The sequence below is a fragment of the Lampris incognitus genome, chromosome 1 (genome assembly GCF_029633865.1).
Source record: "Lampris incognitus isolate fLamInc1 chromosome 1, fLamInc1.hap2, whole genome shotgun sequence".
Taxonomy (NCBI): domain Eukaryota; kingdom Metazoa; phylum Chordata; class Actinopteri; order Lampriformes; family Lampridae; genus Lampris; species Lampris incognitus.
In genome coordinates this window covers 111,121,245-111,134,406 of record NC_079211.1, presented here as the reverse complement: position 1 = coordinate 111,134,406, position 13,162 = coordinate 111,121,245, and the positions used below count along the sequence as shown (strand labels likewise).

At 46.7% G+C, this 13,162-nt stretch overlaps 2 protein-coding genes across 2 annotated transcripts in view; both read left to right on the top strand.

Moving 5' to 3' along the window:
* si:dkey-13n15.2 (protein transport protein Sec24C) overlaps window positions 1–2,258 on the top strand; it is a 50,330-nt gene extending 48,072 nt beyond the window's left edge. Inside the window, exons 21-22 of the mRNA XM_056287017.1 lie at window positions 398–487; window positions 1,094–2,258. Of these exons, the coding sequence (XP_056142992.1) occupies window positions 398–487; window positions 1,094–1,234 (231 nt within the window). The 3' untranslated portion in view covers window positions 1,235–2,258. The remainder of the gene's footprint in view (window positions 1–397; window positions 488–1,093) is intronic.
* A 1,087-nt stretch (window positions 2,259–3,345) lies between these two features.
* Window positions 3,346–13,162, top strand: part of LOC130128779 (calcium/calmodulin-dependent protein kinase type II subunit beta-like) — a 116,710-nt gene continuing 106,893 nt past the window's right edge. Inside the window, exon 1 of the mRNA XM_056298544.1 lies at window positions 3,346–3,700. Within this exon, the coding sequence (XP_056154519.1) occupies window positions 3,639–3,700 (62 nt within the window). The 5' untranslated portion in view covers window positions 3,346–3,638. The remainder of the gene's footprint in view (window positions 3,701–13,162) is intronic.

The following is a 13,162-nucleotide window of genomic DNA, read 5'->3' as shown; positions in this document are numbered from 1 at the left end:
ACCATGATTGAGAATTCTAGTGAAATCATGTCTTATATAAACCCTGGTAATCGACATTACCTCTTGTAATGATTATTTATAGAAGGGGTAATCATTGGGCGGATTTCAGAGGACGTAATTTCGCTAATCTTGGGGGCCCCCAGAAGGGCGGGGCCCTGGGGCCCGGGCCCCGTCGGCCCGTGCATTAATCCGTCCATGTCTATCTTCTTTTTTTTTTTGGACTGTGTTGCACTGAAAGCACTTCCATAATATTCTCCCAATATAACTAAAAAACATTTCTTTTGATTTTCAGATAGTTGAATGATGAAAATGGTTTTAACATGCTCTTGAGAGGGGGCTGTTGCATGAGAGAGAAGGTGTAGAGGATGTACAATATTTTGTGTTTGTCTCCCTTCAGACCAAACTTCCTGCGCTGGACAGCGCTTTGTCAACCAGTATCCGATCCCTCATTAACAGGCTCAGCAGCCAGGTACCCTGCACGCGCAAGGTGAGTTTGCTCATGGGCGCTTTCGAGAGCATGGAAAAGGTAACTGGGCTTGTTTCGCCATGAAAATACTTACCTGTGGCCTTTCCACAGATCGATACAAGATCCTTGGGAAAGGATCTTATATAAAAAAAAAACATAAAAAATATATTTGTAAAATTTGTTTAATTTTTTTTTTCATCTATAACAGAATATTTGATGTTTGTGTCACAGAGTTTCCAATGTTGTTATTATAATAATGGTTTGTTCACTGTAATTCACTTGTCAGAGCTCGGCACAAGTGACCTCTTTCAAGAGGTGTGCTAACCTCAGTTTCCCGGGCACCTGGCTGTACGGGCAAAATGTGAATCTTAGAACAACAGTCCAATTATATGTCAAGGATATTGAGGCGTCCGGGTAGCATAGAGGTCTATTCCGTTGCCTACCAACACGGGGATCGCCGGTTCGAATCCCCATGTTACTGTGATGTTGTGCTCATCAGTTTGAGCTCTGCGCCCGGGGTCGTCTGTTTGGCGCGGTGTCAGTGCTGTGAACACCTATAAATTCGTTGGGGTGTTGCTCATTCTTGTGTGTGCCTGTGTGTGTGTAATGGTGTCGCCTCTCTCCTAGCTGTGGGTGGTGAAACAGGGGGACAGCTGTGAGGAGGCCCTGCAGCGCCAGCTTGTGGAAGACAAGAGTCCCAATGGGGGAGCATCCTATGCTGACTTCCTCTACCACGTGCATGTCAACTCTGTCAGGCTGGCGCAGTGACCCACGTGACCTCCCGTTTCCACACACACACACACACACACACACACACACACAGGTGTGGCATTCTCAAAAGAACCGGAAGTGGCTCTACCTAAACTCGCCATTATTCCATTCATTTTCTTAACCCATTTAACTGCTTTTCGGGGTCACAGAGGATAGCAGCGTATCCCATCGTACTTTGGGGTTACGATACGCAGGGAGACCTTGGACAAGTTGCAAGATCATGACATTTATGCTTAACGGCAGCCGTTCGCCCCTCATTCACCCGGCGTCCCGCCTCTGGACCGTAAACACCGGAGAACATGGAGGAGCGCCACACAAACACAGAGAGAACATGTAAATTCTGTATGAAAGAGGCAAGGTCGAACCCGGGACTCTGTCATGTGCCGATGCTAACCGCTACATGAAATATTCCTGCACCCTCAACATCTGGGCTACGAGTGGCCAGTAGTTTGCACGTCAGGCGATGCATGGAGACATTTTACGCAACGCAAACTCTGAATTGGACTGTTACACGCTGCTTTTTTTCCCTTACCCTTACTCTGACAAGTCCCGCCTCCTGCACCAGGACGCCGCCTGCTGATTGGACAGTTGAGAAGAGGTTGAGTTTAACGCCCTTAAAAGGGTTAAATTGAGGCGTGTCTCTTGAGGCGGTTACATGTAAGGTGAGGAGTAGAAATGGGTGGAGGCATCAAGGGGCGGGGTTTGTCAGAATACGACAGGCGGAGGGAAAGAACTATGAACAATACTGAGACGACTACCGTTACACTTATCTGGCAGTGTGTTGTGTATTCCAGCCCACTAGAGCTGGTAGGTCTAGCAAAGAGCTGAAGTCCAGTATTTGACCATGTGTGTATTTATTTACCCGTCATGGCAACTCTAATCCCAGCTGGAGATGCACTACCTGCTGAGTGTGTATGCATGTGTGCATTATTTTGTGGGACGGGTGTGTTGTGTGAGTAGTGTGTATGTAAGGTTATGTGTATATTCAGTAATCCACTGATCAAAATAAAAACCTAAATTACCTCCATTAAAACCTTTCCAGTTTTTTTTCCCTGCCCCAGAGAGAGTTCACCGCGGATCGGCACCGAGTGAGAATGTTGGCAGGTAAAAATGCACCCAAACCCCACTGGGTGATGGGTTCGACACTACGCCATTACCATCAAGCGGCACCATTTCCTAAGTAAAGGTGGGAGCTGTGCAATTGGAGGTCATCTGGTGCCGTAGGGCGGCTGAGTTAACACGGAGAGCAGCTTCCCCTGGAGCCGTTGTAGTGAACGAGGTAGCAATATCCTCGTACCAGTCCTGGCTATTGGACCTTAGAATGGACCGTACGGGAAGGAGGGCTCGTTCACTCAGACCTGACACCAGTGCAACACCCATTCAGACTGAGGATGCATATGACCTTTCAGAAACCCGATCTCTTGCATCTGTCAGGTATAAATTAAAACAAATGGGAATTTATTTGATTTTTTTTTAGAAATAAAAGGTCACAATGATTCTGATATTTAATGGATCATGTCCTGCTAGTCTGGTATATAACTGACTTAAGTTACCAATGTGCCCTGTTGAGATACCTTGAGGATATGATAATTCATATTTATGACCCCTCTCAAAAAATTATGAAAGGACATCTTGACTGCCCGGGCGAAGGTGTCAACGCTGCACGCTACTGTGAAGTGAGGAGAAGGAACGCACTGTCGTGTGAGCACTTTAAACAGGCATATCATATCTCAGACAAGAAAATTAAGAAGAAAACTCAATTAAAAATAAAAATTTTGCAGTGATATTCAATACGAGAAAACGCTGGCCGGTGTTGTTAATTCCTCCTGTTTGACTCTGAATTAAAATAATAATAACCCTCGCTCAATAGGCAGATGCGCAATATGGCACATTTTGAAGGCGCAAACATCCCCCCACACTCATATTTGCCCCTATTTGGAAGTGCGTACTGTACAAACAGGGAAGAGGGGGGGGGTGTGCGTGTGTGTGTGTGATTACGTTGCCCACGCACGCCGTTGCGCGGTCTGTCCAGCGGAGGGCGGCGGAGAGCGGGTTGTTGCTCCGCGGCTGGAGCCGAGCTGCAGTCAAAGCGAGCGTGCTGGGGAGGAACGACGCAGCGAGCGAGCGGAGCGGAGAGACGCGCGGGGAGACCAGACGCCAAGCACCACCCGGTCGCTCGGCTTCCTTGTTTAAAACAAACAAACAAACAAAAACAACAACACCAACAAAAAAAAAAACCTTATTCAACCGCCGCTTCCAAACGGCCGTCTCTCCAACGGGCGGCAGCTGCTCGATAGGCGGACCCGCGTTTCCAGAGGGGGGGACGACGTATATTTTCGGAGCCCAGCGGTTTGCTGACTGGCTGACGCCTCACCAAGCCGGAGACATCTGCCGCGAGGACATGGCTACCACAACCTGCACGCGGTTCACGGACGAGTATCAGCTGTACGAGGAGCTGGGGAAGTAAGTGTTCTGCCGCTGACACGGAACCGGTCTGTTTGTAACGGTACCGGTCTGTCTCTAACACGGAACCGGTCTGTTTGTAACGGTACCGGTCTGTTTCTAACACGGAACCAGTGCTTCTAACGGTACCGGTCTGTTTCTAACGGTACCAGTCTCTTTCTAACACGGAACCAGTGTGTTTCTAACACGGTACCGGTCTTTTTCTAACACGGAATCAGTCTGTTTCCAACACGGTACCGGTATGTTTCTAACACGGTACCAGTCTTTCTAACACGGTACCAGTCTGTTTCTAACACGGTGCCGGTCTGTTTTTAACACAGTACCGGTCTATTTCCAGGCTGTGGAGGCGACCTGCTGGCCGGCATGTCTGCTGTTGACGGTTGTGGCGAGAGGGTGACAGCTCTCAAAATACACTCACTCTCTCTCTCTCTCTCTCTCTCTCTCTCTCTCTCTCTCTGTGACACACACACACACACACACGCGGTGTTTGGTATTGTAGACACCTCGTTGGACGTCGGGCGCGGAAGTGACGCCCCCTTCCTTTCCGTGACATTGAGGCGGCGGGGTGAGACCTCGCGGGGCTCGGGTCTGCTGTCAGAGATGTGCGCGCGGGTAACGGTCCTTATCTTCGCGCACTCTCTTCGAACCGCGAGTGACACAGGGTTGTGCTGTCAGCTCGGGGGAGGAAACGACTGAAACCGCCCTCACTCTCACCCACCCACCCACACGCACACGCACGCGCACGCACACAGTGCGGCGTGCCGCGTCGACGTCGCTCCGCTCTGCCGTCTTCTCGCTCACGTGTTCGTCGACGCGCGTGTCGTGGGGCGCCAGCTGGTGTGGCTCGCTTGGTTGTAATGAAATGAAGTAAAAACGGCAAAGAAAAGAGTCACGCTCCTCCCAGCGTCCCCTCGCCCGCCTACTTTCTTTCATTTCTGCCGGAGCTGGAAGACGGAACGAGTCGCATCTCTATGTGAGGCACAATCTGACCTATTGTGCTTGGAAACGATGGCTACGGGTTTTAACCTTGTGTTGTCTTGACGGGTCGAAAGGCCGTAACAGCAGAGTAAAGACCCTACGTCATATTTTAAACCCTGAAATGTGATGACATTTCCTAGAGCGACCCCAACATTAGAAACAGTGGAACACTGTTTTTGTTAATATTTCCATGACAGCTGTACACCACTAGGGTCCCAGGATTGTTTTGACCCTAAGACATGTGTGGGTCATGTGACCCTATAAAAACGCAGTCTTTCTGCAGTGTGGAGAGGGAAAACCCAGATAGTCACACAGTTTGTGATGAATGACAGCTTGTTTCTTCATGCAAAATAGATGTGGGGTTTAAAATTAAATTAAGCTGTTTTAATGTAGAGGTTTAGGGAAGGTGGGTCGTAAAGGACCCTTAAGACGAGGGCGGTATACAGAATTTGTGGACAACACGAGGGATAACTAGTTAAGTATAGGTGAGCTCCCTGGGAAATACCTCTCAGCTGCGTTATATTTCTTGAGATGTGCTTGCCTGTGGAGGTACAGCATGTTGTTTACGTCACTGTGGTTTATCGGCCTTCAGAATAAATATCGTTAAAGTATTTGTGTGGCCGCTAGTGAATGGGCACTATATTCTCCACGCTGGTGCAAGAAATTCACTTTCTCCTTCAATTGGCCACACACTAGATGGTTAGACTGGAGTTGTATATCTCCAATACAACGAGCTTGTTACTATGTTGCTGTGTAAATAAAGTGGCTTTGTTCTCTTCAATCAATCAATCAAGTTGCATTTTATATAATGCTTTTCTAGCTGCAGCAGCCACTCTCTTCTTGGGCGGCACGGTGGCGCACTGGTTAACGCAGTTGCCTCACAGTAAGAAGGTCCTGGGTTCGAGCCCCAGGGTAGTCCAACCTTGGGGGTCATCCTGGGTCATCCTCTGTGTGGAGTTTGCATGTTCTCCCCGTGTCTGTGTGGGTTTCCTCCGGGGGCTCCGGTTTCCTCCCACAGTCCAAAGACATGCAGGGCAGGTGAATCGGCCGTACTAGATTGTCCGTGTGTGTTGGCCCTGTAATGGCCTGGTGTCATTTTGAAATCTTGTCTCCCCGTCTCCCCGCCTGCCGCCCAGTGACTGCTGGGATAGGCTCCAGCATCCCCGCGATCCTGACAGCAGGATAAGCGGTTTGGATAACGGATGGTTGGATGGATGGATGGATGTCAAGTGTGGCGGTGCACACACAGCAGAGTAGATGTAGTCACACATCCACTGAAATACAGCTTTGTCAGTATAATTGTCTTTCTACCTGTGTGGGGGACGAGTGTGTGAATTTACCTTTTCTCGTTTAGCAGACACTCTAACCCAAAGCAGTTTACAAGAGACTCAGCGGATAACAGACATGTTTTCATGTCAGCATACAGGCATCTTGTACTACTAAGTGGTAATCATGTAGTAGCAATAGCACATGTCATGTCATGTGTAGTTAAACACACAACAGGTACCATGAGTGGCACTAGTAGTAGAACATGAAGTACAGATGAGCTGGGCAATGCAAAGAATAAGTGTGGCAGTCGTGTGAGGACCGTTAATGCATGAAGGCAGACCTGGAAGTGTTCCGGCCTGTGCTGGATCAGAGAGGCTGGTCTGCAGCTCAGATGCAGGACAGGAGTTGTCAGGGTGTGTGGGATGAGCCACTGACAGCCAGTGGTGGCTGGCCAGTACAGGGTGCTGGGGTGTCGCCCACTTCAAATATCAAGAGAGGAAAATCTACTTAAACATGTTAAATATAATTTAGTTGTATAATGCAAATAATTATGAAGTAAAAGTGTTTTCAGTCTGCGAGCGCCTGTCAGCAGCATTAAATATTGGTTCCACGTGGTATTTGGTTGATTGTGTCTGAATACATACACTACCGTTCAAAAGTTTGGGATCACCCAAACAATTTTGTGTTTTCCATGAAAAGTCACACTTATTCACCACCATATGTTGTGAAATGAATAGAAAATAGAGTCAAGACATTGACAAGGTTAGAAATAATGATTTGTATTTGAAATAAGATTTTTTTTACATCAAACTTTGCTTTCGTCAAAGAATCCTCCATTTGCAGCAATTACAGCATTGCAGACCTTTGGCATTCTAGCTGTTAATTTGTTGAGGTAATCTGGAGAAATTGCACCCCACGCTTCCAGAAGCAGCTCCCACAAGTTGGATTGGTTGGATGGGCACTTCTTTGAGCAGATTGAGTTTCTGGAGCATCACATTTGTGGGGTCAATTAAACGCTCAAAATGGCCAGAAAAAGAGAACTTTCATCTGAAACTCGACAGTCTATTCTTGTTCTTAGAAATGAAGGCTATTCCATGCGAGAAATTGCTAAGAAATTGAAGATTTCCTACACCGGTGTGTACTACTCCCTTCAGAGGACAGCACAAACAGGCTCTAACAGGTACTATTTAATGAAGATGCCAGTTGGGGACCTGTGAGGCGTCTGTTTCTCAAACTAGAGACTCTAATGTACTTATCTTCTTGCTCAGTTGTGCAACGCGGCCTCCCACTTCTTTTTCTACTCTGGTTAGAGCCTGTTTGTGCTGTCCTCTGAAGGGAGTAGTACACACCGGTGTAGGAAATCTTCAATTTCTTAGCAATTTCTCGCATGGAATAGCCTTCATTTCTAAGAACAAGAATAGACTGTCGAGTTTCAGATGAAAGTTCTCTTTTTCTGGCCATTTTGAGCGTTTAATTGACCCCACAAATGTGATGCTCCAGAAACTCAATCTGCTCAAAGAAGTGCCCATCCAACCAATCCAACTTGTGGGAGCTGCTTCTGGAAGCGTGGGGTGCAATTTCTCCAGATTACCTCAACAAATTAACAGCTAGAATGCCAAAGGTCTGCAATGCTGTAATTGCTGCAAATGGAGGATTCTTTGACGAAAGCAAAGTTTGATGTAAAAAAAATCTTATTTCAAATACAAATCATTATTTCTAACCTTGTCAATGTCTTGACTCTATTTTCTATTCATTTCACAACATATGGTGGTGAATAAGTGTGACTTTTCATGGAAAACACAAAATTGTTTGGGTGATCCCAAACTTTTGAACGGTAGTGTATACTACCTGGGTGAGGGGTGCCGGCCAAACGATACCTTATGTAAGCCCTCAAACTTGTGGCGAGCAGGAGACCTGAGGCTGCTGTCTAATTGGTTTCTTCAGATTTTCCAGGGGGCGCAGTTATGTGCGCCCCAGACACGCCCACTTTTACTGGCAGTGAATTGGTATTGTTTTAATGTTTTTGATCTAATGTGATTGGACAATTCTCGCGGCTGTCAATCATGTTCACACCCACCACCACGCCTCGTCTCAACTGTCAATCATCCACCGTCTACGAACCCTGATAAAATCTATAGGCTACATTGTCCTTCTTAATAACTCTGTGACTGTGGACATTAAAGCAGCTGTCAGGTGTGCTGTGCCAAGGTAAATTGTCCCCCCCCCCAAATTTTTAGCACCAGCCGCCACTGCTGACAGGTGGTGCTACAGTCAGCTTCCTCTGTTCTGGGTACAGACAGCAGACTTCCAGAGGTATAGATTGATTGAAACAGATGTTCAGTGTGGACTTCTCTGTGTGAATGAAGCCATACTCATCAGCTTTGACCAGAAACAACAGATCACCAATACAACGGTGCTTTCTAGAATAAACGTGGACACATACCCATCTGTGGTAGCAGTCAACATGTCTCCTGGTCATTAATACAGTCAAAGTAATACTCAAATCATGCTTATTTTACTCAAAAATCAAGTAGTATAATTTTGGGTAAATGAGGCCAACAGACCATAACTTCCTAAAAGAAATGTATGGTTTGTGGTCTTATTGAGTAATGAATGTGGTTAAAGGTATAACACTACAAGAGATGAAAACGATATTTTGTGATTGTGTTATAAACGGTTGTAGCGGGCTGTCCAGTTTTGGATGGCGACACAACCACCAGAAACATGACGTAAACATAGCTGAGGATTAAACACGGGATGGGATACAGGTTGGCATCCTTTTTGCAATAAAATCAGAACAGTCCAACATGTGGGACGAGGTAATTGGCTTTTCTCTTCCTCTACGTTGGTGTCTCTTCCTCTGCAGGGATTTTGGCATTTGCAGTGCCTTGCAAAAGTGTTCAACCCCCTTGAACATCATCACTGATTTCTGGATTATAAAAGATAATCACACATCTGTCCCTGAACAGTATTATTTTTGTGAACCCATAAGCTCAGGCAGCACGGTGGCCCAGTGGTTAGCGTTGTCGCCTCACAGCAAGAAGGTCCTGGGTTTGAACCCCGGGGTTGTCCAACGTTGGGGCTCATCCCACGTCGTCCTCTGTTTGGAGTATGCATGTTCTCCCTGTGACTGCGGTTGGTTTTCTCGGGTGCTCCGGTTTCCCCACCATCAAAGGAAACATGCATGGGGGGCGTCCAGGTAGCATAGCGGCCTACTGCATTGCCTACCAACACAGGGATCGCCGGTTCGAATCCTCATGTTACCTCCGGCTTGGTCGGGCGTCTCTACAGACACAATTGGCCGTGTTTGCGGGTGGGAAGCCGGATGTGGGTATGTGTCCTGGTCGCTGCACTAGTGCCTCCTCTGGTCGGTCAGGGAGCCTGTTCGGGGGTGGGGGGAAACTGGTGGGAATAGTGTGATCCTCCCACGCGCTACATCCCCCTGATGAAACTCCTCACTGTCAGGTGAAAGGAAGCAGCTGGCGATTCCACGTGTATCGGAGGAGGCATGTGGTAGTTCACAGCCCTCCACCGATCGGCAGAGGGGGTGGAGCAACGTGACTGGGACGGGTTGGAAGAGTGTGGTAATTGGCTGGATACAACTGGGGAGGAAGGGGGGGCGAAAAAGAGAAAGAAACATGCATGTTAGGGTTAATACTCCTGTCTGTGCCCCTGACCAAGGCAATGGGAAAAGAACTGGAGTTCGTCCCCGGGCGCAGCATGAAGGTGGCAGCCCACTGCTCCTAGCTACACAGGTCATAGCTAGGATGGGTTAATCTGCAGTAAATGAATTTCCCCAAGAGGATTAATAAAGGAAACATAACTCTAACAGCATGTTTCCAAAGCCAAGATAAGTTATGTTTTGCTGACTTTTTATTAATAAATTAAAAACTAAAATATAGTGCTTGCATAAGTAATCAACCCCTTGTGCTCTGAAAGCTCCGAGTTTACACAAATGACAAATTATTCCTAAAACAAACTCAGGTTAAACACAATTGGACAAAATTAGGATGCACCTGTAAGATATTAAAGTAACGGTCTCGGTTATGGGTATAAAAAGTACTCTGTAAAGTTCATTAGCCAGGCGTGAACTCCATCAGAAAAAGAAGACAAAGGAGCATAATATTGAAAGTAGAGACAAAGTGATTAAAATGCAGAAGGAGGGAAAGGGATACAAAACAATACCCAAGTGTTTGGATGTCCCACAGAACACTGTTGGATCCATTGTCAGAAAGTGGAAGCTGTATCACACCACCCAGATGCTTTGTAGGACAGGCCGTCCCTCAAAGCTAAGTGTCTGAGCAAGATGTGGGCTGGTGAGGAACGCCACAGATGATCCTGCAATCACTTTGAAGGAGCTCCAGAGGTCAGTGGCTGAAACTGGAGTAAATGTGCATGAGTCAGTCAACCATATCACAGGCTCTCCATAAATCTGGCCTGTATGGGAGGGAGGCAAGAAAGAAGCCGTTGCTCAAAACTATGCGTATAAAAGCACGCTTGGGGTTTGCTACCAAGCAAGAGAGAGACCCAGTTAGGATGTGGGTAAAGGTTTTGTGGTCAGAGGAGACGAAAGTTGAGCTTCTCGGCCAAAACTCAAAGCGTTGTGTGGCACAAACCTAACACTGCTCATGCCCCAAAAAACACCCTTCCTAAAGTGAAGCATGGCAGCGGCAGCATAATGCTATCTGCGGGTACTGGGAACCTTGTTCAAATTGAGGGAAGAATGGATGGAGCTAAATACAGGGAATTATTGGAGGCAAACCTGACGGGGGTAGTATAACGATCATGAATGATTAGACTTGCTAGCTAGTTGGCTAACAGGTTGGACCCTTTAGTTGACTCGTTAGCACAGTCACCCATGGTGCGGGTGACCTGGGTTCGCATCCCAGCTGCAGTGGATTGCTGGCTGCAGCAGATTCCTGGCTGCCCCCTGAATTCGCTACATTGGTGTCAGAAGTGGGATGGTGAGATTGTGAGGCCATCGGAAGCGTGTGCGCCCAGAGGCATGAGGGAGCTGGTATGCTGAAGAACGGGGACATGCTTCCCAAAGGAGGGGTTAGGGTAATGATCACGAATGACTAGACTTGCTAGCCGGTTGGCTAACAGGTCGGACCTTTCAGTCAACTGGTTAACGCAGTCACCCATGGTGCGGGAGACCTGGGTTCCCGTCCCGGCTGCCCCCTGAATTTGCTACATTGGTGCCATAAAACAGAAGCTTGGGAGAAGGTTCACCTACCAGCTGGACAATGATCCTAAGCACAAGGCTAAAGCAACAATGGCATGACTCATCAACAAAAACGTGAGCGTTTTGGAGTGGCCAAGTCAAAGTCCGGATCTCAACCCCATTGAAAATCGCAGTCCAGAGGCGCCGTCCCACCAACCTGCAAGACCTGTACAAATTCTGCCAAGAAGAATGAGCAAAAAATACTCCAGAAGAATGTGCAATGCTTGTACATACTTACCCCAAAAGAGTCATGGCTGTTACTGCAGCAAAAGGGTACTCTATAAAGTATTGACATGTGGGGGTTGAATACTTGTTCAAGCACTATATTTTAGCTTTTCATTTATTTACAAAAAGTCAGCAAATTCAGGGGGCAGTAACAGCCCCCTGAATTTGCTAAAAATTCAGGGGGCAGTAACAGTCAGTTGTGTCCATAAGAACATGGAAACAACTGACTGAGATAGTCAGTTGTCTCCATGTTCCCAAAGCCACTTATTTTGGCATTGGGAACATGCTGTTAGAGCTTATGGGTTCACAAAAATAATATTGCTCAGGTACAGATATGTGAGTATCTGTTATAATCCAGAAATTAGTGGTGACTGTCAAGGGGGTTGAATACTTTTGCAAGGCACTGTAAGTGACTTCGTCCTTCATCTGAACGCTGAGAAGCTGGTTGCAGTAAACAGCCACCATGTTTCTGAAGCCGTTTGTCCTCCCAGTCCACTTTCAGTTTGTGAGCAGTCGGTCTGGCCGATCTAACTGAACTTTTAGTTTAACATGAAATGTGATTTTATTGAATATTTCAGGTTTGTCATATAGTTCATCAGTAATATGCAGATTAAAGTTGATCTAAAAATGAGATGTTCATCTGAGGAGTTTAAAGATGTACAGACCAGACCAGACCAGAGTAGATTAGTTTAAAAAGGTACAGACCAGACCAGACCAGCCCAGACTAGATGAGTTTAAAGATGTACAGACCAGACCAGACTAGATGAGTTTAAAGATGTACAGACCAGACCAGACCAGACTAGATGAGTTTAAAGATTTACAGACCAGACCAGACCAGAGTAGATGAGTTTAAAGATGTACAGACCAGACCAGACCAGACTAGATGAGTTTAAAGATGTACAGAACAGAACAGACCAGACTAGATGAGTTTAAAGATGTACAGACCAGACCAGACCAGACTAGATGAGTTTAAAGATGTACAGACCAGTGAAGCGATTGATGGGAAAAAACAAACAAAAGCAAAAGAAAATAATTCTGTCCACAATCCAGATTCTTGTTGTTCATAAAAGCTCACAGTGACGACAGGCAAGCAGACAGACAGATACACAGACAGTGAGACAGACAGGCAGGCAGGCAGGCAAGCAGACAGACAGATACACAGAAAAGCAGACAGACAGACAGACAGGCAGGCAGACAGAGACAGACAGACAGGCAGGCAGACACAGACAGACAGGCAGGCAGACATAGGCAGGTAGGCAGACAGATACACAGACAGATAGACAGACAGATACAGAGAAAGACAGTTGTAACTAGCTGGCGGTGGGAGGAGTCTTGTGCGATCCGTGGTGGTTTGGACCGGCCTACAGGAAGTGTGTGTGAGCAGATAGACACCCATGACGTCGACACTCCTCTGTGGTGCAGAGGATGTGAATCCACACACCAACACATACAGCACAGATCTGAGGCTTTAATAACAAAGTAGTGTCATAGAAATAAGACATTATGATCCTTCCTGTCTAAAATATAAGACTAACACACAACATTTACAGGTACGAGTGCAGGCACCAGCCTCCCTCTCACACTGGGTAACACAACAGTATTGTTTAGTGTTTTTCAGTTGTTTCGTATCGGGATGAAATTAGAATATTGTCTTATAATACAAATTAATGATAATGAGAACATATTACCTGAACATTTTCCACAAAATCAGGTCGGACATATTTAAGGGGAGTATTATTTGAAAACTAGTCTTGGTTTGATATTAG